This window comes from Sardina pilchardus, chromosome 14 (assembly GCF_963854185.1).
Source record: "Sardina pilchardus chromosome 14, fSarPil1.1, whole genome shotgun sequence".
In the NCBI taxonomy this organism is placed as follows: domain Eukaryota; kingdom Metazoa; phylum Chordata; class Actinopteri; order Clupeiformes; family Clupeidae; genus Sardina; species Sardina pilchardus.
The window spans coordinates 29,696,372-29,716,631 of record NC_085007.1 but is presented as its reverse complement, the minus strand read 5'-3'; the positions used below and the strand labels follow the sequence as shown (position 1 = coordinate 29,716,631).

The following is a 20,260-nucleotide window of genomic DNA, read 5'->3' as shown; positions in this document are numbered from 1 at the left end:
TTCCAAATGTGCAAGTCATAACATTGGGCCAGAGTCCATTGCACTGCGTAAGATTATAATAATAACACACATTTATCCCCTAAATAAAAAAGTATACAAAAACAGTTGTGTAGTAATAACTAAGTATCACTTTGTTTGAGACGATTTAGCAAACGCCAAGCTCTAAAATGCATTGGCCTAATCTCACACTTCGATTCTTGTTTACAAGCAGTCTGATATGAGGTCACTCCAGTGGGACGGCTGCAGCCTGCTTTCAAACGCACATGCGTGAACGTCACATGACTTGGAAAGACTTTCTCAATAGACGGAGATACACAGCTCAGCTCATTGAATGACTAAAAGAAATGCGGAAGGACTTGCTGCTTTTAAATCCAGATGTGTTTAGTTACATTCTGTTGAAATTGGGAAGTTGTTGTAAAATTCACCAAGCTCCACATTTCTCTGTTAGTCCATACTTGCCAGTGCCACAACGTTAGACGTGGAAAGAGATGCAGTGGCATAGCTAGCGCACTCACAAATATCTTTGCCTTGTTGTGACAGGCGGCGGCGGAGTGGGTTACAGTGGTCATTTCATCACGAAGAAGCAACATTTTCACCGATTGTATTATTATCCGCTGGGTTACAATATTTTATCTGTAAATTATGTTCAAGTCCTGTTGTGTGTACAGCACGGGAGTGCTTTGTATACTTTTTTTAATTGCGGGGATATCCTTGGTGTTGGCGCAGATCTTTCAAAACATCGTGTACAATAGGATCAAATCGGTGAGTTGACAACATTTCTGCATGAGTCACATAGGCTATCTTTTAGATGTTTTGTTAGCTATGCCGCGTATTATTGAACGTATCGGCCAGCATGCCAGATCGCACATATTCAACTTGGTTTATTTAGCATTAACCACACGGCTAAACTTAAATGAACCTGAATTGTGGGTGTTTGGCACCATTCCTGACTGACTGAATGATCCTTTACCTTTTAGGAGGTGGTGTTGAAGAATGGCACAGATGCATTTGCAGCTTGGGAAAACCCGCCCCCGCCGGTTTACATGCAGTTTTATTTCTTTAATTTGACCAATCCCATAGAGGTTTTGGCTGGGGCTAAACCTGCTGTAATCGAGCTGGGACCTTATACCTATAGGTGAGTTTGTCTACCATCCAGGTCACAGACTTGTTATACAACTAGGCCTACAGTCACAGGATTGAGTGATCAAGAAGTAGGTTTTTGTTTAGTGTAACACCTAGCTGATGATGGAAACAGGAAGAGCCACCTTTGTCACATACCTCCTATTGAAAACATAATGTCATCTTTAGGTCACAGCAGTGTGGCGTGTGTAGCACAATTGTGCCTGAATGAATGATTGCACTGGCATGTGAAGTGCATACTGTGGCTGTCTGTGTCCATATATGATCAGCAATGTGGTTAAATCTGAGCACATTTCAGAAACTTGCCACAGACTCAGTCCTTGACACACTGTTTATTCTCTGTGTGTGACTGTTTCAGGGAATACCGCCCCATGTCAAATGTACATTTCTTGGAGAATGGTACCAAAGTTGAAGCAACCAATCCTAAGACCTACGTGTTTGAGGCCAACATGTCGAGTGGATCAGAGGAGGATGTCATCCGAACCGTCAATATCCCAGCAGTGGTGAGGCTTTTTATTTACAGATTTACACACACACACACACACACACACACACACACACACACACACACTCACAAACAAACAGGTTCCAGTGAAACATACGAATACTGTATATTCCTTAGAATATGCAAAGCCATTTGGAACTTGAGCTCATTGAGCTCAATGCAAATCAAACAGGCTAATAGGCCTACTGGAAAAAGCCCCGTGCTAAACTATGGTGAAGGATTATGTGATGATGTGGGGCTATTTTAATTCCAAAGGCCAAGGGAACTTCAGGATGCATAATATCCTGGATCCATGAAATAGCTGGCCTTTGAAAATAAAAATCTGCCTGCCCCTATGTTAACCCTGTGTGTTAAATTCCCATAGGGTTACATAGGGTGTCAAATGCTTCCTTCCCCTAGCATTTAAGGAAAACATTTATTTATTTACGATACATTCTTCAAATACGAAGAAAATGGGTGTACTTAGCGGTTTGATTTTTACTCATTTTTTGAATTAAGGCATTAAGATCAATTGTCAAATGATGATTTTATATTCCTGTTTTAGCATGGTATCAAATACATGTGCTCCCCACTGTATATAATCATATAGACAAGGATATATGTGGCATCAACATCCATTTGTTACACAGGAACTCAATGACTGTTAAAAGCAAATCTGAATAAATAGGTTTTTAGAAGAGATTATAAACCAGTGACAGGTGATGCTGATTTAAGGTCTTGTGGTAGAGTGGACTGTTCCAGAGGCGCGGCGCATAGATACTGAAAGCACGGTCACCCTTGTGTGTGTGGGAACAGGGTGTGTCCAGGCGTGCGTGGGATGCAGACCTTAGTGGTCATGATGGAGTGTTAATCGTGTTTGATACATAACCTGGGGCCTGCCAGTCAATGCCACTTTATACTGGATTCTAAATCTAGTAGGAAGGCAGTGCAAGGCTGCTAGTACAGGAGTGATGTGTTGTTTTCTTGTCCCAATAAGCAGTCTAGCGGCTGCATTTTGTACCAATTGTAATCTTGAAAGAGATGATTAATTAATTCCAGTATAAAGGGCATTGCAATAGTCTAATCTGGAAGTTATAAAAGCATGTATGACTTTCTCAAGATCTACCACAGTTAAAAATTATTTTAATTTAGCTATTGTTTTAAGGCTAAGCTGAAAAAAGCTGCCTTGAGAACGGCATTGACTTGTTTGTCAAATTTTAGATCAGTATCAAAAATCACTCCAAGATTTCTGACCTGTGGTTTCAAAGATGGGGTAAGAGGGCCCAGGATTCCTCTCATTCCTTATTTAGGACAACACGGAGGGGATGTCAGAATGATGATGGGGGGAAAAAAAATGTTTTGTATCTTTGTTTTGGTGGCATGAAGCCCCCTGCTATAATTGCCTGTAATCTTGAATACCGTCCTGTCCCGGTTTGGCTCCATAGTGGGTTTGTAGCTAAACTGGCCCAAACCCTGGGGTGGAATGTGTTCCACTCATTCCTGGAGCAGGCTGGTAGTCCTGGTGCTCGTCCTAACCTGTGTCTCCTGGGTGCTCCTGCAGACGGTGATGGAGAAGGAGAAGGACAGCCCCTTTTCTGGAGGACTGATCTCCGCGTACATGAAAGGGGAAGACATCGGCCTCTTCACCTCCGTCTCAGTGGGGGATCTGCTGTGGGGCTATGAGGACAAACTGCTGGAGATGGTGCACAAAATTGATGAGTCCATCGACACCACGTTTGGACTCTTTTATAAGGTGAGGAGTGGACTCTCCGGGTGCTGGCAGACTAATGCTCCTTTGTGAAGAGAAGAGACATCATTTAAGGTGTTCATGAGACCACCATCCTCCACCGTTCCATTCACACCTCTCCAGTTAATAAGTACCATGCAGTGGCATGTGGAATCTACAATATTCTTCTGTAGCTAATCAGCTATTGCGTTTGATTCCTCAAATTCTGATTTACCAGGCCAGGGCCTGAGTTAGGTTCTGCTATGAAAGAGATGTTTGTTACGCAATTCTCTCAGTGAATTGGATGTGTGTTATGCAAGTTACTGGATAAACCAGTCAAATAGCTTTAGATGCTTTGGATAAACCAATGAATTAGGTATTTGGGTCTTTTACATCACTTGATATGGTTTATCCTCTGTAGTGTGATTTATTTATTGTTTTATTTATAGTTATAAGAAATGTTTCACACATTATGTGGGGTCTGTATTTCAGATGAATGGGACAGATGATGGTGAATATTTGTTCCATACTGGATCTCAGAATTATGAAGATTTTGCCAAGGTGGCTTTGTGGAAAAACCAAAGGTATGTCAACGTGAGGGGGGGAAACACTGTTCTCTGTGATTGAATTGTGTCCGTGTGCTTTGTACTCTGACAACGAGAAGTGACGGTGTTGTCATGCCTTATCTGATCTCATCTCATTTCAATAGCATAGAGGTGTCTTTGTCTTGTGTTTGTTGACTTGGCTGTGTTTTATTTGCATCCCCGCAGCTCTCTGAACTGGTGGACCTCTGATGAATGTAATATGATCAATGGAACCAACGGAGCCTCCTTTCACCCCATCATCAAGCAGAGCGAGACCCTCTACATGTTCTCCTCAGACCTCTGCAGGTACTCACTGGTTACAGTACGCCATTACATAGATTTCAGTGAAAATAAGTGTAAGGCTGTCAAAAATAGAAATGAATGTGGTGCCATTGTTGAATTGAAGTGGTCGGTCCTGTCAGGTTAAGTGAAAGTCACTTTTTTTCCCCACTTCCTCCTTAGTCATTACGTGAGTCCTCGTGTGTATCACACTCCATGGGCAGGATTAGGGAAGTGATCGACACGCTGGTCAATTGTATTATGAGGAAGCAGATCAAGTAAAGCAGCAACCACATACATTTGTTTGTGGCTTTGTAGTAGGCTGGTATTTTATCCAGTATGACCACTAACAGCAGAAGGCACCATTTTTTTTATTCCGTTACTCAATATGACAAACAAGAGCTATTCCACTTGTTATATATTTTTCCAATTCACCTTCTTTATCACAGGTCCATTTATGCTGTCTTTGAGAAGGATGTGTGGGTGAAGTACCTGCCAGCCTACCGGTTTGTGCCGCCAAGTGAGGTCTTTGCCAATATTACCATCAATCCATCCAATGCAGGTTTCTGTGTCCCTGAAGGGAACTGCCTCGGATCTGGTCTCCTCAACGTCAGTCCCTGCAAGCAGGGTAAGCAGAACAGAGAGTGTGTGTGTGTGTGTGGGGGTCTATTTCAACAGGAGCCCTATAACAGGAAGTGAATCAACTGTGGTTGCGCAAGCAGATTGTGTGAAATGTCACACGTGTAATGAGTGTTGGTCAAGGGGGTTTGAAAACTGACAATGGAAAAAAGCATGATCATCATTTAAGTGCCCCATAAATAAACCATTAGAAATAGGGACCCTTCAAATTTGTCATATATTTCACTTCTCCAATTTTAGTTTATGTTTCACAGGCCTCAGATGACTCAAGCATGCTGATAACCTTTACTCTAAAACTCATGTCACTCTTGCTTGTCCTCTCTGTGTGTACTCCTTAGACGCCCCAATCATCATGTCCTCACCACATTTCTATCAGGCTGATGAGAAGTTTGCGGAAGATGTCATCGGGATGAAGCCCAAGAAGGAGCACCATGAGACGGCCATCGACATCAACCCGGTACTGCTCCTGTCTGGCTTTTGGTTTCATGATGTGACCACTAGAGGGCACTGTAGTATTACTATTATCTCTTCGACTCTGACTATTAGGCTTAGTTCACACTGGCAGTCAAAATCGGATGTCTTGTATATCCGATCAGAACCTGATCTTTCTGACTGACTGTTCTCATTGCATATTGCAAGTGATCACATCCGATCACATCCGATCTTGGCGTGCAATGCTTAGATCCGATATAAATTACACACACCTGGATTCATTAGGTAGAGTTGTACACAACCAAGTCTTCATGGATGAAAGTGGATTTATTATTTTTATTTTCCAACTTATTATGCGTATCCGCGGCGCAAATACCTCGTCACCCTTAACGTTACAGTTTTCCATGTTTCACTATAAAATGATGACTTGAGGCTGACGTTGGTTTTTGTTTTGCTGGTAGCCCTGGCGCATTGCTGAATCAATCAATCAATCACTTCCGTCACTCAGAATTACGTTGCAATTGTTTGTCGCAGTGCAAATGACGAAAGGGGCACGTTGAAATCCTATTCAAGTGGTTCGACTGTTCAGATTGAGTCATATCCGATAGTAAGTGAGATTGAAACCACCTCCGTATGTGGTGCGAATCAGTATTGGAAAAATCGCATTTCATGCGGTTTTGTGCCGTTCAGACTACCCAAAATTCAAGCTAGATACAATCCAGATAAGCAATAAATCGGATTTCGACTGCCAGTGTGAACTAAGCCTTCGAGAAGCCTCATGCACCTCATCTAAACTCTGTAGAAAATGAATGAACTAAAAGCAGAAAATCTGAACTACACTAAAGACTTATTTTGAGATATGGACTGAAATGAATGAAATTCTCTGCCAGCCTGATACAGCAATTAAACTGGATAACATTTCTGTTAAAAAAACGAGGGTAGGGTAGCAGGTGCTCTGGCACAGCAGGCTACAGTGCTTGTACCATATACGGGTCCAAGTGCCAAAGGGATCCAGGTTCGACTGTCTACCTCTGCACTTTCCTATCACAATAAAGGCAAAAAGGGCCAAAAATGATAAACTTAAAAGAATAGAACTTGATCTGAGAAAAGTTCAATCTAAAATGCTCTGGACAATAAATGGTACTGTATATCAGATCAAGTCAAGCTTTGTTTGCATCAAGATATAAGGGGATCAGTCTGGATAAGAGCAGCATTTTTACACAGTAGGTGAGTCAGGCGGTTTGTGTTTTGTCGTACAGATAAGCAGTGGTTTATGGAGTTGTTTGTGAAGTGGGAGATGTGGTCACACGCTGGCTGCCTGGGCACTGAGATTGGGCAGATAACTTATCTGTCTGTCCCGTGTCACATCAGCAAGGACTAGCCTCGCTGTTAAAGCTACTGTGTGGTGGCACTGTGGAGTGGCAGAGACCTGTACAGCTGAGAGAGAAGTGGATGGCACACCCAGCCTGTAACAGCTGAGGATGTGAGAGAGAGGTGTTCTCTGAGAGCAAGGGGTGAATGGTGAGGGAGCATTATAGGCATTCGACAGCCTGATCAAACCACAGCCTGTGGTTGTTCTCGTTCTCGGATTACTTGTAATACATAGCAGAATTTGGCTTAAGCATGTGGAGAACTGTGCCCATTGCTCAAATGCATGGTCATCTAATGTCGAATGTCAGAGTAATTACAAAACGTACCTTAATGATACACCACAATTTATAAAGGAACGAAGTTTAAAAAGGAAAACACAATATATTTGAGGGATTAGAAGAATACAGGGTAAATAAGTACAAGACTATTCGACGTCTGCTTCTTTTCTACTGATTATATAATTCATCTTATATCAAGTTCAGCAAGCTTGCAATTCTATGAGTTCATTCTTGACAATGGTTGTTAGGGACCTGAAACAGGTCTATAGAATACATTTCTTCATCTTGAGTGTTACTAGCCTTACCAACTTCCAAACATTCATAAATAAAACAAAAAACTATTAAAATCAATCAAAATGTAGTAATTAACACATTTAGATTGCAAATACTGCACTTTGCCATTGCAATTTAGTCGTTTAAGGTTATCCCAAGGCAGAATGCAGTATCTGCATTTTTGCGGTCAAAAGTGGTCATGCTTTTTTATCTACAAAGGATACTTCCTAAGAAGGTGTCATAAATGTATGATCTCTAACCTACATATAACTTTTTCCTGAGTTTCAGAGTTGCCATGCAATTTGGCGTTGCAGGGTGTAACAGGGCGGTTGAACTTTCAGTTGTGGTCGAACGTTCAGTTGTGGTGGAACTTTCAGTTGTGACAGCTTCCGTTTATAAGGCTGGGGCAGAAATGAGATGAGTCATCTCCTTCTTGTTGACTTGTCGACTTGTTGACACCTCTTGACTTTACGAGACCGTTTGGACACCAGATAACACTGGAATAGCCCTGTCTGCACGGTGTTCACTGTAGGAAATGGTCCAATAAGTCCAGCAGCTTCTTTTTTACGCTGTGGTCTTCCTCTATTTTGGGGAAGGGGTGCAGACAGTGCACTGGCAAAGCCCAGTCATTACAGAGAGAGTGAAAAAACACACATACTGTATGCATAAACCTGTGCTGTTGATTGCTAAAGAGATAGCAGTAGACTGCTCTGTGTGTTACATAATCTGCACAACGGTCCAACAAGTGGATATGCATTGTCTTTAAAGTCGTTTTAAAGATAAAGATTAAAAACATTTCAAACAGGTGAAATAGGGAAAGATTGGAAGCATGTGGAAATATTTGGGGACAAATATGATCTTGAGTGATGGGTCAAAAGTGATGAGCTGATGAGCTCGACGTGTGTGTGCGTGCGTGCGTGTGTGTTCATGTGTTGATGGCCTGTCCGTCTCTCCTCAGCTCACAGGTATTGTGCTGCGTGCTGCCAAGAGGCTGCAAGTGAACGTGCTCGTTGAGAAGATCGACGTCTTCAAGTAAGTACACTTTTGATTACATACAGAGGTGAAAGGGCTAGAGTTTCAAATTATCAGGTGGATCGCACATCATGTAAACAGTAAACAGTAAATGTAAACAGAGACACTAGTATAGCCTGTTTGGTTTTGAACACTGAGTTTGTTTATTGGTTGGTTGTGTTTTGCAACGTAAGCCTGGGAACAGAGGACTCTGGAGTGCACATTTCTTACTTTATAGTCTTTATCTTCTCTCCTCCTCTCTAAACGACGTGGCTGGCTGGGAAAGGGTTGTATACCTTATGTTGTCTACCATCTTTTCCTTTATTGGGTGACCTTAAAACACCATGCTCCATAAATTTCCACTTCTTGACCTCTGAACATTTTACATTGGGAGTTAAGTTCAAGCCTCAGATCTCACTCCCACTCTAGCTCCCTACCCTCAGGGGTGCAGTCTGGCTGTGTTCACTGAGGGCCAACATCCTTCATACATATACACAATACATATGGGTTTCATGCACAGTCCGTTACTGTCCCATCTGTTCCATTAAAACGTTACATTTAGACCTTTAAAACATTACATTTAGACCTTTTAAAGAATAGTCACAGCTGAAATGAGTTAGTTATGTGATTGATTTGTGACCCAGTCATATTCGTATATCTGTAGTCCAGACATGAGTAGCTGCTGGCCTTCCTGCTGTGTTGATATCGGTGTCTGATCTGTGTTTTGTAAACACGGCACCATGTTCCTTGAGACATAAGCACAAAGTGTTGCAGCAGGTGCAAAATGGAGATGTGTACGACTGGAGTGCTCTTTACACCGGAGTCCTCTGCAGCGCAACTCTGTGTGGAAGCCATGAATTATGGGTGCACACATGGTCATGGTCACTCACACCCGCCCTGCCCGGTCAGCCGTTCTGATGTCATAGTTGGCCATATTCTTGGCATGCATGAGTCCAGCGTGGAAAAGCCTTTGCCCTCTGATTTGCTCATTCTCTCTCTCACTCCTCTCTTTCCTCTGTTGCATGGCGGCGCATTTCTCAACAAGTGCAGAAATAGCAGATAGCCTGTTTTCGTTGGTTACGTCTGTTTACACAGAAACCGTTGCTGTCTGCTGACCCATTTTAGACCGATGTTGCAATGAGCCCTCCTGGACTTGGGCTGCTGGGGTGTAAAGCAGACCTAATTCACTGTTAAATATGCTCATCTAAGCATACATCGCTGTGGACACTATATTGTTAGACTTAGACAGCAATATTCAGAATATTGTTGTATAAGTAAGTGAATGTCGCAAGCGGAGTGTGTCACACTCATGTCGGTGCCGCTGTCCACAGCCCTTAACTGTTGATGCTGATACAGGGGTATAAGTCTACAGCCTATCTGTCAGACGGTCCTATGCAGGTACCAAAAATCTCAACAGCTCCCACAGGTGAATTGCCTCCTAAAAAATATAAAGCTTATTTGTAAGTTTATTTCATTGTCGTGTTTTATTCACACAGGCAATTGAAACGTTTGACAAAAATAGAAATATAACTTTTGAAGAGGAATGGATAGCCTAGTTGTCTTTGTTTAGGTCAGGGTAATTTGTGTCAAATTTAGGAAGGTTAGGAGGTCATCAGCTTTGTTTGTTCTTGAATAACTTTTTATGTAACTTTCTGTTTTATGGTGGTTGGTGTGTTACTGTATATATCATTCATAGTATAGTATTGGTACATTATTGTACTATTACATTGTAAGTTGTTTTGTGTGTAATGTAGGTATGTCACAGTACTGTACTGTACTGTGCTATCTGATATTCAGATCTGTTATAGTGTCAAGATGTCCAGAGTACTGACAGTCAGATCTGATGCTATGTGACCTTTGACCAGTCAAAGTTCTTCAGCACTGATCAATCCCCAATCTGATAAGCCACCTCTGAGTGTTTATGTGAGTTGAAACCAGGGTTGCCCCAGTTGCATAAGGATGGATGGTCCTATTTTCGTTATGACCTCCAGTAAGTTTGAGTAATAATAAGCAGTGCTGGTGGTTGCATTCGTTTCCCTGTACTTGTTTGGTAAACTGTTTTGTCGACATAAGTTCCTTCCCATAAATATTGTGTCCCTTCCAGGACCAGCTATGGCTGGGGCTACTTTTGTTGGCAATTGTTATGCTTTGAACACTGACACTGTGTAGGATGGACAGGAATGGAAGGGAGATTGAAGTGTGTGAACATGAAGGAATGGTTCCAGGAGAGGGAAGCAGAAAGACTCAAACATAACAATGGGTGGTGATGGAGGACTTTCAGTACGATATATTCCATTTTTCCATATGACAGGAAATAAATGTATTGATGGAGAATCTTCTCACTTGACATTAGAAGCATCACCACATCTGTTTCCTACCAGTGCCTACAGGCTTGTGCAGATACAGAAAAAGTGGCTTATGTCTCTACACCTGTGAAAGATCTTAACAGGACCACTTATCTGCATGGTGTTGTTCTGCACACGGAGGAATTTCTTCAGGAAATCAGGCTAACTTGGGCTCCACAATCAAGCATCCTGTTCAACCTATACCTGACAAACAACCTCTCTGCCCCCTATAACCTTGACACGGATGTGCCCTTCCCACCGCCTGATGACCATGGCACACTTCTCACCCCTCTTTGGTTACCCAACAGGGCAGTTGTCATCATTCCATAGGCCAACTTTAGAAGCCAAGAAACCCTTGTGATGAGGTGACAGGGGAATCAGTTCAGCAATGTACACTCATCCCCCTGGGTCACCAGCCCAGCGTCATAGCTATTTATTAAGTCTATTTTAATATGGCTTGGGCTGCTGCATGACGCTTGACTGGGCCAAGAGGTGAGGGGACGTGTCCTCTCGTGTTTGGGTTACATGGGGCCGAGAGGGAAGTGACTGTTGTGGTGGCGCACTTACAAAGCCTGTATGCCATGTTTTGTAAACTTTTGTTAATATTTAGTCACAAAACAAATTAATCTCGTAAGCTATTTTGATTTGCTTATATTGTTTTCCCCCGTCTGTTTGTGTTTTGCTTGACTTCATGCGTATGTGCGCTTGTGTCTATTGTATGCGTGTGCCATTAATCAAAAACATTACTTCATATCTTTCAATGGCTTGTCAGATAGAGTGTGAACAGAAAGGATTGGATTCCAGTTTGAGATCAAGTTTAAGCCTCTGCCAGTGTAATTTGAATCCACACTAAGTGTTCTCACATATCATATACATATTTAACCGCCCTTACACAGCTGGTGGTGCTGGTGTCATGTCATGGCGGTTTCAGCTCCGTAAGGAATGGCACGAGTGGCGGGTCCATGTCACTGGCATAGTATGTCACTCAAGTTCGGCCAGGCACATGAAGGCTGGGACCTGGAGCAGAATCTGTAAATGATGCAACTCCACCACCCATCCCTAGATACCATGTAGCAAAGGTCTATAAATACAAGGGGTGTGCCTGCCTATTCACCATCCTTGGTTTTTGAATATCTGCCTGTGTCCACAAACAGTCATTTGGTTGCAGTGATCGTAACTGTGACCATAAAGCTACAGAACATGGAAATGCATCCGAAAAAAATAGTACAAACAACAGTGGGTTTGAGGACCAGTGGTTCCCAGAGTATGGGGCGGGCCATACACCCTTTCTTATTGAGTTGAAACTGCCGTGGAGTTGCAATTTCTCAGTGATAAGTTGTAAACAGCAGTTGTGACTCTAGCCGGTTAAACATAAATATCAGGTTATAGTTTTGTCTGTCTTTTTCATGTTATATGTGTGAATGACTAAGGGGGTATGAGATTTGATGAATAAATATTTTCAAAAATTGTACTGTATAACTGTATAAGTGTATATCTGGCAACCTGGCTACTGTTTCCTTGTAGGAGTATGTCGTTTCCCCAAATTGAACACATTACTTTTACAATCATTTTGTTTATCATCTTCACAAATGAACTATTGTTTTTTTTGTAACTATTGTTACTGTAATAATGATTTAATTGGTATTCCCTATTTTCTCATTACGCCCTGTGTATAAAATAACCAAATAGGAAAAATAGTATTTGAATACTTATTCCTAACTATAATTAGGATATTCAATTTTCCGTAAACATCCGTCATCAATACTGCAAATGAATGTCCAGGTTTTATTCAACAGGAATACAATTGTGTTAAACAAAGCCTGAGGAACCAAAGTGCGTATCTTTACCTTCCTCTAAGTGGCAGCTGCTTGTGGAAGCTAGTTATCATGTATTTCACCAATTCCTTGACACCCCTTAATTTAGTTTTTCTTAATCACAATAATACAAAATGCCCATGTTTCCTAAAGTTTGTGTGTCTGAATGTTCTTTTTTTTGTTCTTTTATAAACAGAAGTCAGACGGCTGATGTCAGGACCTTGGTGTTCCCTGTTATGTATCTCAATGAAGTAAGTGCGCCTTTCATGTTTAGCCTAGACATAATGGAAAGCCTCCGAGGGGCCTTCCTCTCATGCGGGGCTCAAGTCATCTGTTATTATTGTTACCCTCTCTATTGTTATCGTTCAGTGTCAGAAATCATGTAGCGATTGTTAGGTGCCTTTAGAGGTCTCTGCCGGGTGAAGGTCTCACTCCTGTGTTCTGGCCAGCTACGTCAGGAAGTCCCTTGGGGGGGGGGTCTGTAGAATACACAGTGTTGGGTATTATGGGATATTAATAGAACGGAAAGGGTTAGGGTTAGGATGTCTCTAAAAACAAAAAAAAACATCTGCCTTAGCAATGTGCTTGTTCTGCTCACCTTTGGCCTAATTACAATATGAGTGAGTACACTGTATTTCCACCCAACCTATTCCCCTTGACCAATTGTTGTAATGTTTGATACAGGCATTTCAATTAATGTATTAATCCCACAAACAAAATAACTAGACATCAATCAAATTCAGTATTTGCATTTTTTTTCCCATTAATTTATATTCACAAATGTCGCATACCTGTCATTATTTTCAACAATTACTTATGAAGGGCTACTTTGAGGATTACTTTGAGGATTTGAGGACTAAGAGGTTAGCATTGTTTTAAGTGGAACAGAGGTCACCTTATTCCACAACAGACCTTATCAAACCACAGGGGACCTGCGTAAGTCATATTCCAGACCTTTTCATAAACCTCCCACCCAAGAACATTTCCTCATAGGCTGCCAGATGCTGAGGGAAGGCAATTTATCACGAGTAGGATGGGCTGGGCATTGTCCTCAGGGTCTCAGCTTTCCCAGCGATCTAGAAGCACAGAAAGGATATCTCATCTGGTCTCTTACTGTTGGATGAGGTTTAGGAAAAATCTGATCTTGCCTTAAGGAGCCCAGTGTGACCATGTGAGCAGGACCACATTTTTTCTCAGGGTTGCGGCGCATAGTAGAGGAAGATAAAGGGGTCCAGGGCTTTCTCCATCTTTAAACGTTAGATATGCTGACAGCTAAATACACACATTTAACAGTTCCAGCGACAATTATCTTAAGCACAATCCAGAGTAAGCACCAATACAAACAAAAACAATTCCGGTCCTTTCAAACGCCCCACCAATTCGACAGCAACCTTTGTCATATCCACCACATCAAGTTTTTTTTTTTTCTCGCTCCACTTTACTGCGATAAACATTTCTGTCTGACTCATTGATGGACAACATTTGGCTCTGGTACCTATTGTCTGGATAGGCCCCATTTCCCCCGTTTGCCATATAATTCAATAAGTTATATTAGCCTAATAGCCTAATGTATGTATTAGTTCTCTTTAGAAAAAGCCCCAATGATGGCATATTGCACACACTGAATTGCTACGTGCATTCTGACAGAACTGACTAATAAAACTAAATGCAAATGTATACATGTACAGCAGGGCCTATGTAGGGGCTCTATTAGCAGAAGTGTAACTTATAATTGATACGTTTTTATTAGAGAATATTTGCCTTTATTATCCATTTGTGTTTTCATATTTGTCAGGGTATTCCTTCTGTTTTGATGTAATTAGGCCAATTTCCTGTCTGACTTCTGACACATCACATGGATGGATAGATCCATTTGAAAGCAGCGATTGGATATACACATGTCAAAAATGTCTATATATTTCAAATCTATTTTCTGATAGAAAAAGACCTTATCATATTATATTCAAATATGTATGTTCCGATTGCACAAAAGTGCTGAATAGAGTAAAGACCTGTTTGCGCCATGCGTTCCACCTCATGTCAGTCAGGGTGTTGCGGCACCCTCAGCACCGTGATCTAGTGGCCTTGAGCGTGTCCTCGTCCTCCTGCTGTCCCCCCTCGCCCCCGTGTCCTTACCTGCTCTTCTCTCTGCGTAGAGCGTGGTCATCGATGACGACTCGGCTAAGAAGCTGCTGGCCGTGGTGGCCGAGGCCAACGTGGTGATCAACATCCCCTTCATCCTCGTCGGCCTGGGCGTCCTCTTGGGCGTGGTCTTCATGGCGCTCATGTGCAGACACAGAACCCCAGAGGTGAGGCTTGGTCAGGTGACCACGGGTCTGTCCACACATGTCATGTTCACACGACTGTCCTGTTTGTGAGTGCGTGTAAGTGTGATTGAGATTGTGGTGGTATTGCGGAGAAGCTCATGACCTTCTTGGTGTGTTGTTGCTCCCGCAGAGCTCCCCTGCTGAGCGCCAGCCCCTGCTGAAGCCCTAGCCACAGAGCACGTGGTCCTCGGGGGAGCCTGGACCAACTGGACTGAGCCGGCCTCACCGCCAGCAGGCCAGCATCGGCGACACCCTTCTGAAACGAGCATGGTCTCTTCACCCTCCCCTTCATCTTCCAATGCATACTGCATGGCACTTTACCACATCCCCAGAGGTCCTCTCCCATTCTGACAACCCACTGGTTTGAAAGCGGTCCTTGGACGGACGGAAGGACAGTTAGTAGTGCAGTAGTTCTTTTTATATCTTTAATTTGATGAATAACTCTGTCTTGTTTTGTTCAATCATGTGTTTTTAACAATCACTGTATATTGAAATAGCTGCTTTTATGCTTATTTCATGAGGGAGAGATTAAGGTCCTGCGAAAGTAACCCACGCTTTGGGAAAAAATGAAATGAGGAGTCTGTTTGTTACGCTACTGATTTTAGCCTTTGACTTGAGTTAAATAGGACATAGTAATCCTGAGTGGCTTTGTTAGTTTTGCAGGCCTGTGATATTGGCTTTGGCTAACAGGGTCTTCCTCATCTGGCAGCGTTTCAGAACAGAGGGAGGTGAATGATTGGACAAACAGTCCACGAGGTATGAGGCAATATTGCACTACGTGACGTATTAGTGACATATCTGGGGCAGAAAGGAATCCTTAAATCCCCTTTCATCCACTAATCTAGAGAGGGGAAAGCAAAAGGTGCAGAACCAGTCCTTTGCCACTCACTTTACTAATTAGATAGGCCGATCGATAAAGAAAGAAAATTCTGATTTTCTTTATTTTTATATGGAGCCATTTTTGTAAGAATCTACTTTCTATTTTTTTCCCCCCTCTCTGAGGAGCATTGTTCAGTGCTGACCAGAGATGGGGAATACCATAAATGGGTCTATTGGGTTTGCTTTTTCATTCTTTGCTGACATGAAATGTGATCGGGCTTTGTACAACAGATATTCTTCAATGCTACTAGACGCGCACAAACATTTTATGCCCAATTGCATTATGGTCTGATTACATTCTTTTCGTTTCATGTTTTAGTCACTGATCATTTGGATGTCCTTCTTCTATAGCATGCCCATATAAGATGGATGTCAATAGCCCATTTTTATAATTGCATTACAGGTAGGAGTTCTTGTGATCAGTGGTTAAAGTGTCAATTACTTATTTAATGCATACATTAGAAGCTGTGCTCATACTCACACACTCACAGTAGGAATCAGTTACTGACAAGCACCTTGATTTACCAGTCAAGATGTAATAGTTAACTACTCCCATGTACGGATGGATAGTTCGTAGGAAGCGAAACCCTTGCTCCTTCTGTTTGAGCATGCTGATTAATGTCGTCTCATGCTGAGCAGGAAAACATATCAAGGTCAATAGGTCACGCTCAGCATTTCCTCCTACTGTTCTCTCCTACACAGGTGTCTAGATTTAGGGGGGGGAAGGAGTTTAGCCCAGACTACACTAAGTCATTCTGTTCCCTGTAGTAATCCAGGAGTTATTGTTTTTGCTTTATTTGTTACATACCCTGCTGGAAAAACAGCTTGACCATCTTAAAGAGGACATTATAGAATGGATGAATTGAGTATTGTACTGTGTACTATATTCAACTATAATATATTAAACTTTGATTCATAAAAATTAAACTCAATTGCAATTTTACAAGCCCAATTAAAACCTTACGCGTAGGCTGGGTATTGAAATGGTCCGTTTGACTAAATGGTGCCCTCTTTGGCAAACCCAATTGAACTTCAATGGCTTTGCGATATTTGACATCACAAGTAGGCTTTGTTCTAATTCGCCCGTTTTTTAGTGGCTATTTTTAAGTTCAAGATTTTTGTATGAAGGAGGGCACAACCATGCCTCATGTTCATGACAGCTTTTTGGTTTGCACAACCTCTCCTAATTCATCGAAACCAAGATAAAAATGATTTCCATTCTATGTCACCTTTAAGGTGGTTTGCTGGTTGGAAGAAAATCACCAAAGACCAGCTCACCCAGCTACAAGCATAAACAGGTTATCTACGCCAAGGAGGTTCTGTTTTCATCGGGGTTTGTTTGTCTCTGTCTGTTTGTCTGTTTGTTTGTTTGTTTGTTTGTTTGTTATGTTTTCGCTTGGCGGAGGTCTACGCTCTCTGAGTGCTTTTCTAGTTCCTAGCTGTTTTTTTTAGCAGGGTATACTCATTTAGTAGATGCTTTTTTAATGACTTTTTGTTTTGTAATAGTTTGTGTTCCAAGTGATAGCAGTTCTGGCCACTGAATCGGTCTTATGTTGTGTTGCTTGTCCACTGTGGCCTACGTGAGTTCCGTCAGTGCTCTCCTGATCCTCAGCTCAGTTTACCTCACTTCACCTGCACATTAGTGCCCTTCACTATCTTATCGTGATGACTGTAGTACCGTAGCTGGTAGTGCTTATGTTGAAGAGTACCTCTCCAGAGGGCAGCTCACAGTTCTCCTGTGCAGAGTCCTCCAGTGCATACACTAGCCCTCATATTCAAAGGGAATGTGCCCACTAAATCCCACTAAGAGGTGCAATCTAAAAAGGAATAAATAAAGAAACATTGCTCTGAACTTTGCTCTCGTTTTTAACGGTATGAAGTGAATCAGAGTTCTTTATGTTGTTGTCAAATTTGTTACCAAGTTCTTGTGTTTTAATCTGCGCCAGACATCATACTCATTTAAATACTGTCAGTGCAGGATTCCCTTGTGCCCTAGGACTGAGAACATGTTATAGATGGTTAAATGAATACATCCATTTTTGTGTACAATGCAGTATTACAGATGTTCCAGTGTAGCAACTGAGGTTGTGTTCTGGCTTGATGTACATGTCTGATGTCTATTAACCTGCTCTAATCTGCACTACATTCTCCAAGTATGTGTGTTTACCACAATATGGCCAAAATTGCTTAGCGCCACATTTTTTTAGTTTTGCTTTCAGTTCCATCAGGTAATGGTTCTTGAACAATGTGTGTAAATGACTGTTTACGTGCACATAGTAATTACACTATGTATAGGATGCATATGGAAATATTTACATTTTATGAGCAGCCTGTTGATATGGGACACTGCTTCTAGTGTTCACAAAGAAATCTGACTTGTGATTAATCCATGAATTATGTCATTTTTTAATTTTGACATTGATATTTACTTTTATTTGCATTGTGCAAAATTGGATTTTTTCTTTGCTCTTTTCTAAAAAAACAGAACAATGTAAACACCATAACTGTGGCAGTAAAAAACACCATGTACAGTACCCATATCTCATATTTACAAATAAATAACAGCAAATACATCAGCTATCACAAATAAGTTCTTTCCAAGAAACCAAATGTGCTTTGACTTGTTTTGAGTTCCCATGAATATATTTAGTACTTCATAATCTCCTGGAACAGAAGAAGTATTGGCTTGTCCATACCCGACACAGAAAGGCCTGATGCTTAGAACAAGGTACAGTTAACCTCTTGTCAACTGATATTGATTCGTTTTGAAATTTAGAATATGGCACAAAAGACAGTAATTAGCACTCCTTCATAGAAGTTAGATGTGACCAGAGTCTCAAAAAAAAAATGCTTTTTAAAGTATCTAATGAGGTCATAAACCATCAGGACTGTGTCTCATATTCCAAAAATGGTACTGCTCTCACTTCCAAACGGTACAGTACATTTACTGTTTAGTATACATAACAAATTGTTTTGATCTCATGGTTTGCTTTTACTGGCTTGATCTCAGTCAGGCAACTGCATGTGTTTACAAGGTTCTTGCAATTTTGTTGCCATTTTGTCCCGTTTAATATTCTTAAGACTGTCAGTACGGCTTATGAGAGATTCTGAAAACAGGGGGTAGGGTCCTTATTTTAGATGTCCATTTTGATGAGAGAGGTTCTCTGCTCCACTGGTAGTGACCGGCAAACTTAAAAACCTCAGTGTGTTTTGTGGTTCAAAGTTCATGAAATTGTTCTGTCCAGGTAGTAGTGGAATCCATATATTCAAGAGGAATAGCTGCGAAATGTACAGGTGTGTTTCCTGCAAAGATAAAAAGTATATAAATCTACAATCAGACTAGAAAACAATATAGCTGTATTAACATCTGTAGTGTAAGTAATGTCGAAGGATGTCGATTCAATATAAGCCAAGAAAGCTTACTAACATGCAGATGTAAAGTATAAATAAAATATAAGTAAAGTATCAATAAAGTATCTAGATAGATAGATAGATAGATAGATAGATAGATAGATAGATAGATACTTTATTGATTCCCAAGGGGAAATTCAAGAAAATCTATCTATCTATCTATGTAGGAGACAGCAAAAGGCGCAAACAGGGATTGATTATGCACTTTACAGCCTGCCATATCTTACAACCTTTACCCAGAATAACAATAATGCCGATCATTTCTTGTCTTGCACACGTACACGTTAATGGTACCAGGCTGTGCAGTGGCACCAAGGAGGAGGGAGAGATGGTGGGGCAGGATGCTGGGCGCAGCCCTTACCTGCAGTACTGTGTGCCGCACTCCGAGTGCTCCCTGCAGCTGGCCCCCATAGGCTTGAGCATGTTCCAGCGCCACAGCAGAGAGCGCTTGGCCCGGTGGATCAGGCCCGTGGCCCACTCCTCAGCCACCGGAGCAGACTTCACCTGCCAGACACCACACACACATGGGCCTTACATTTCAGCTGCACAGTTCACCACCACCAGAAACCTCCTCTAGAGAGCATCACATGCAGCAAAGCAAAAACCTACAAGTCACTTGTACAGTACACAGTGCTGCTAATCAACCATTAGTTATTGCAGTCTTGCAACCAAATCTACCGAGATTTGAGTGCAAAAAAATACAAACTGACTCTAAAACATTCAGCTTCTACAAAACATAAAAGTTTAATGTTATGTAAAACCAAATGGCATCCACAACTGTTGATTTGGTAGGGTTTCATGATCTTTCGGAAATTCAGAGCTGATTGTTGCCTTACCTGCACAGCGGCGATCAGGATCAGGACCAAACTGAGGACAATCACCCTCTGATCGATGGTCTTCATGTTTGCAGAGGATCTGGGAAGCAATGTCGTGTGCACAACAGAGAAAGTGAGAAAGGCACGCTGTCTTTATATTAGTGGCGATTATCTTGTGATAAGCCCTCTGTGAGGCCGCTGGTGTATAGGTGAGCAAAGGCCGTGTCATCTGCGGGGTGGGGTAGCCAGGGTGATTCCACGTCTCCGTTGGCTCCTTTTGCCCCGACCTCTCTGTGCCCGACAGAGGCAGCCCAGAGGACCAGGGCGTGCCAACAGTCCGGGTGATCAAGTGTAATGACAGAAACTGGAGAGAATAGCTTTCAAAATCTTGGCAAAATTGAGTTGAGTGGCCATAATTTTTGTATTGTTTGAGAAAATAATGATTGAAATAT

General features: G+C 41.8%; 2 protein-coding genes across 2 annotated transcripts; one reads left to right on the top strand and one right to left on the bottom strand.

The window, feature by feature from the left end:
• Positions 1 to 341: 341 nt before the first annotated feature.
• scarb2c (scavenger receptor class B, member 2c) lies at positions 342 to 18,153 on the top strand. Its single transcript, XM_062554234.1, has 12 exons — positions 342 to 762; positions 978 to 1,135; positions 1,499 to 1,643; positions 3,186 to 3,377; positions 3,843 to 3,934; positions 4,121 to 4,240; positions 4,663 to 4,841; positions 5,191 to 5,309; positions 8,165 to 8,238; positions 12,573 to 12,627; positions 14,533 to 14,685; positions 14,834 to 18,153. Exons 1-12 carry the CDS (start codon positions 643 to 645, stop codon positions 14,870 to 14,872), a joined length of 1,446 nt encoding a protein of 481 aa, XP_062410218.1. The 5' UTR covers positions 342 to 642; the 3' UTR covers positions 14,873 to 18,153.
• Positions 18,154 to 18,759: 606 nt separating this feature from the next.
• LOC134100810 (liver-expressed antimicrobial peptide 2) lies at positions 18,760 to 19,895 on the bottom strand. Its single transcript, XM_062554238.1, has 3 exons — positions 19,830 to 19,895; positions 19,355 to 19,497; positions 18,760 to 18,885 (listed from the first exon to the last, which is right to left on the bottom strand). The coding sequence occupies exons 1-3, from the start codon at positions 19,893 to 19,895 to the stop codon at positions 18,849 to 18,851; spliced, it is 246 nt and encodes an 81-aa protein (XP_062410222.1). The 3' UTR covers positions 18,760 to 18,848.
• Positions 19,896 to 20,260: the final 365 nt, after the last annotated feature.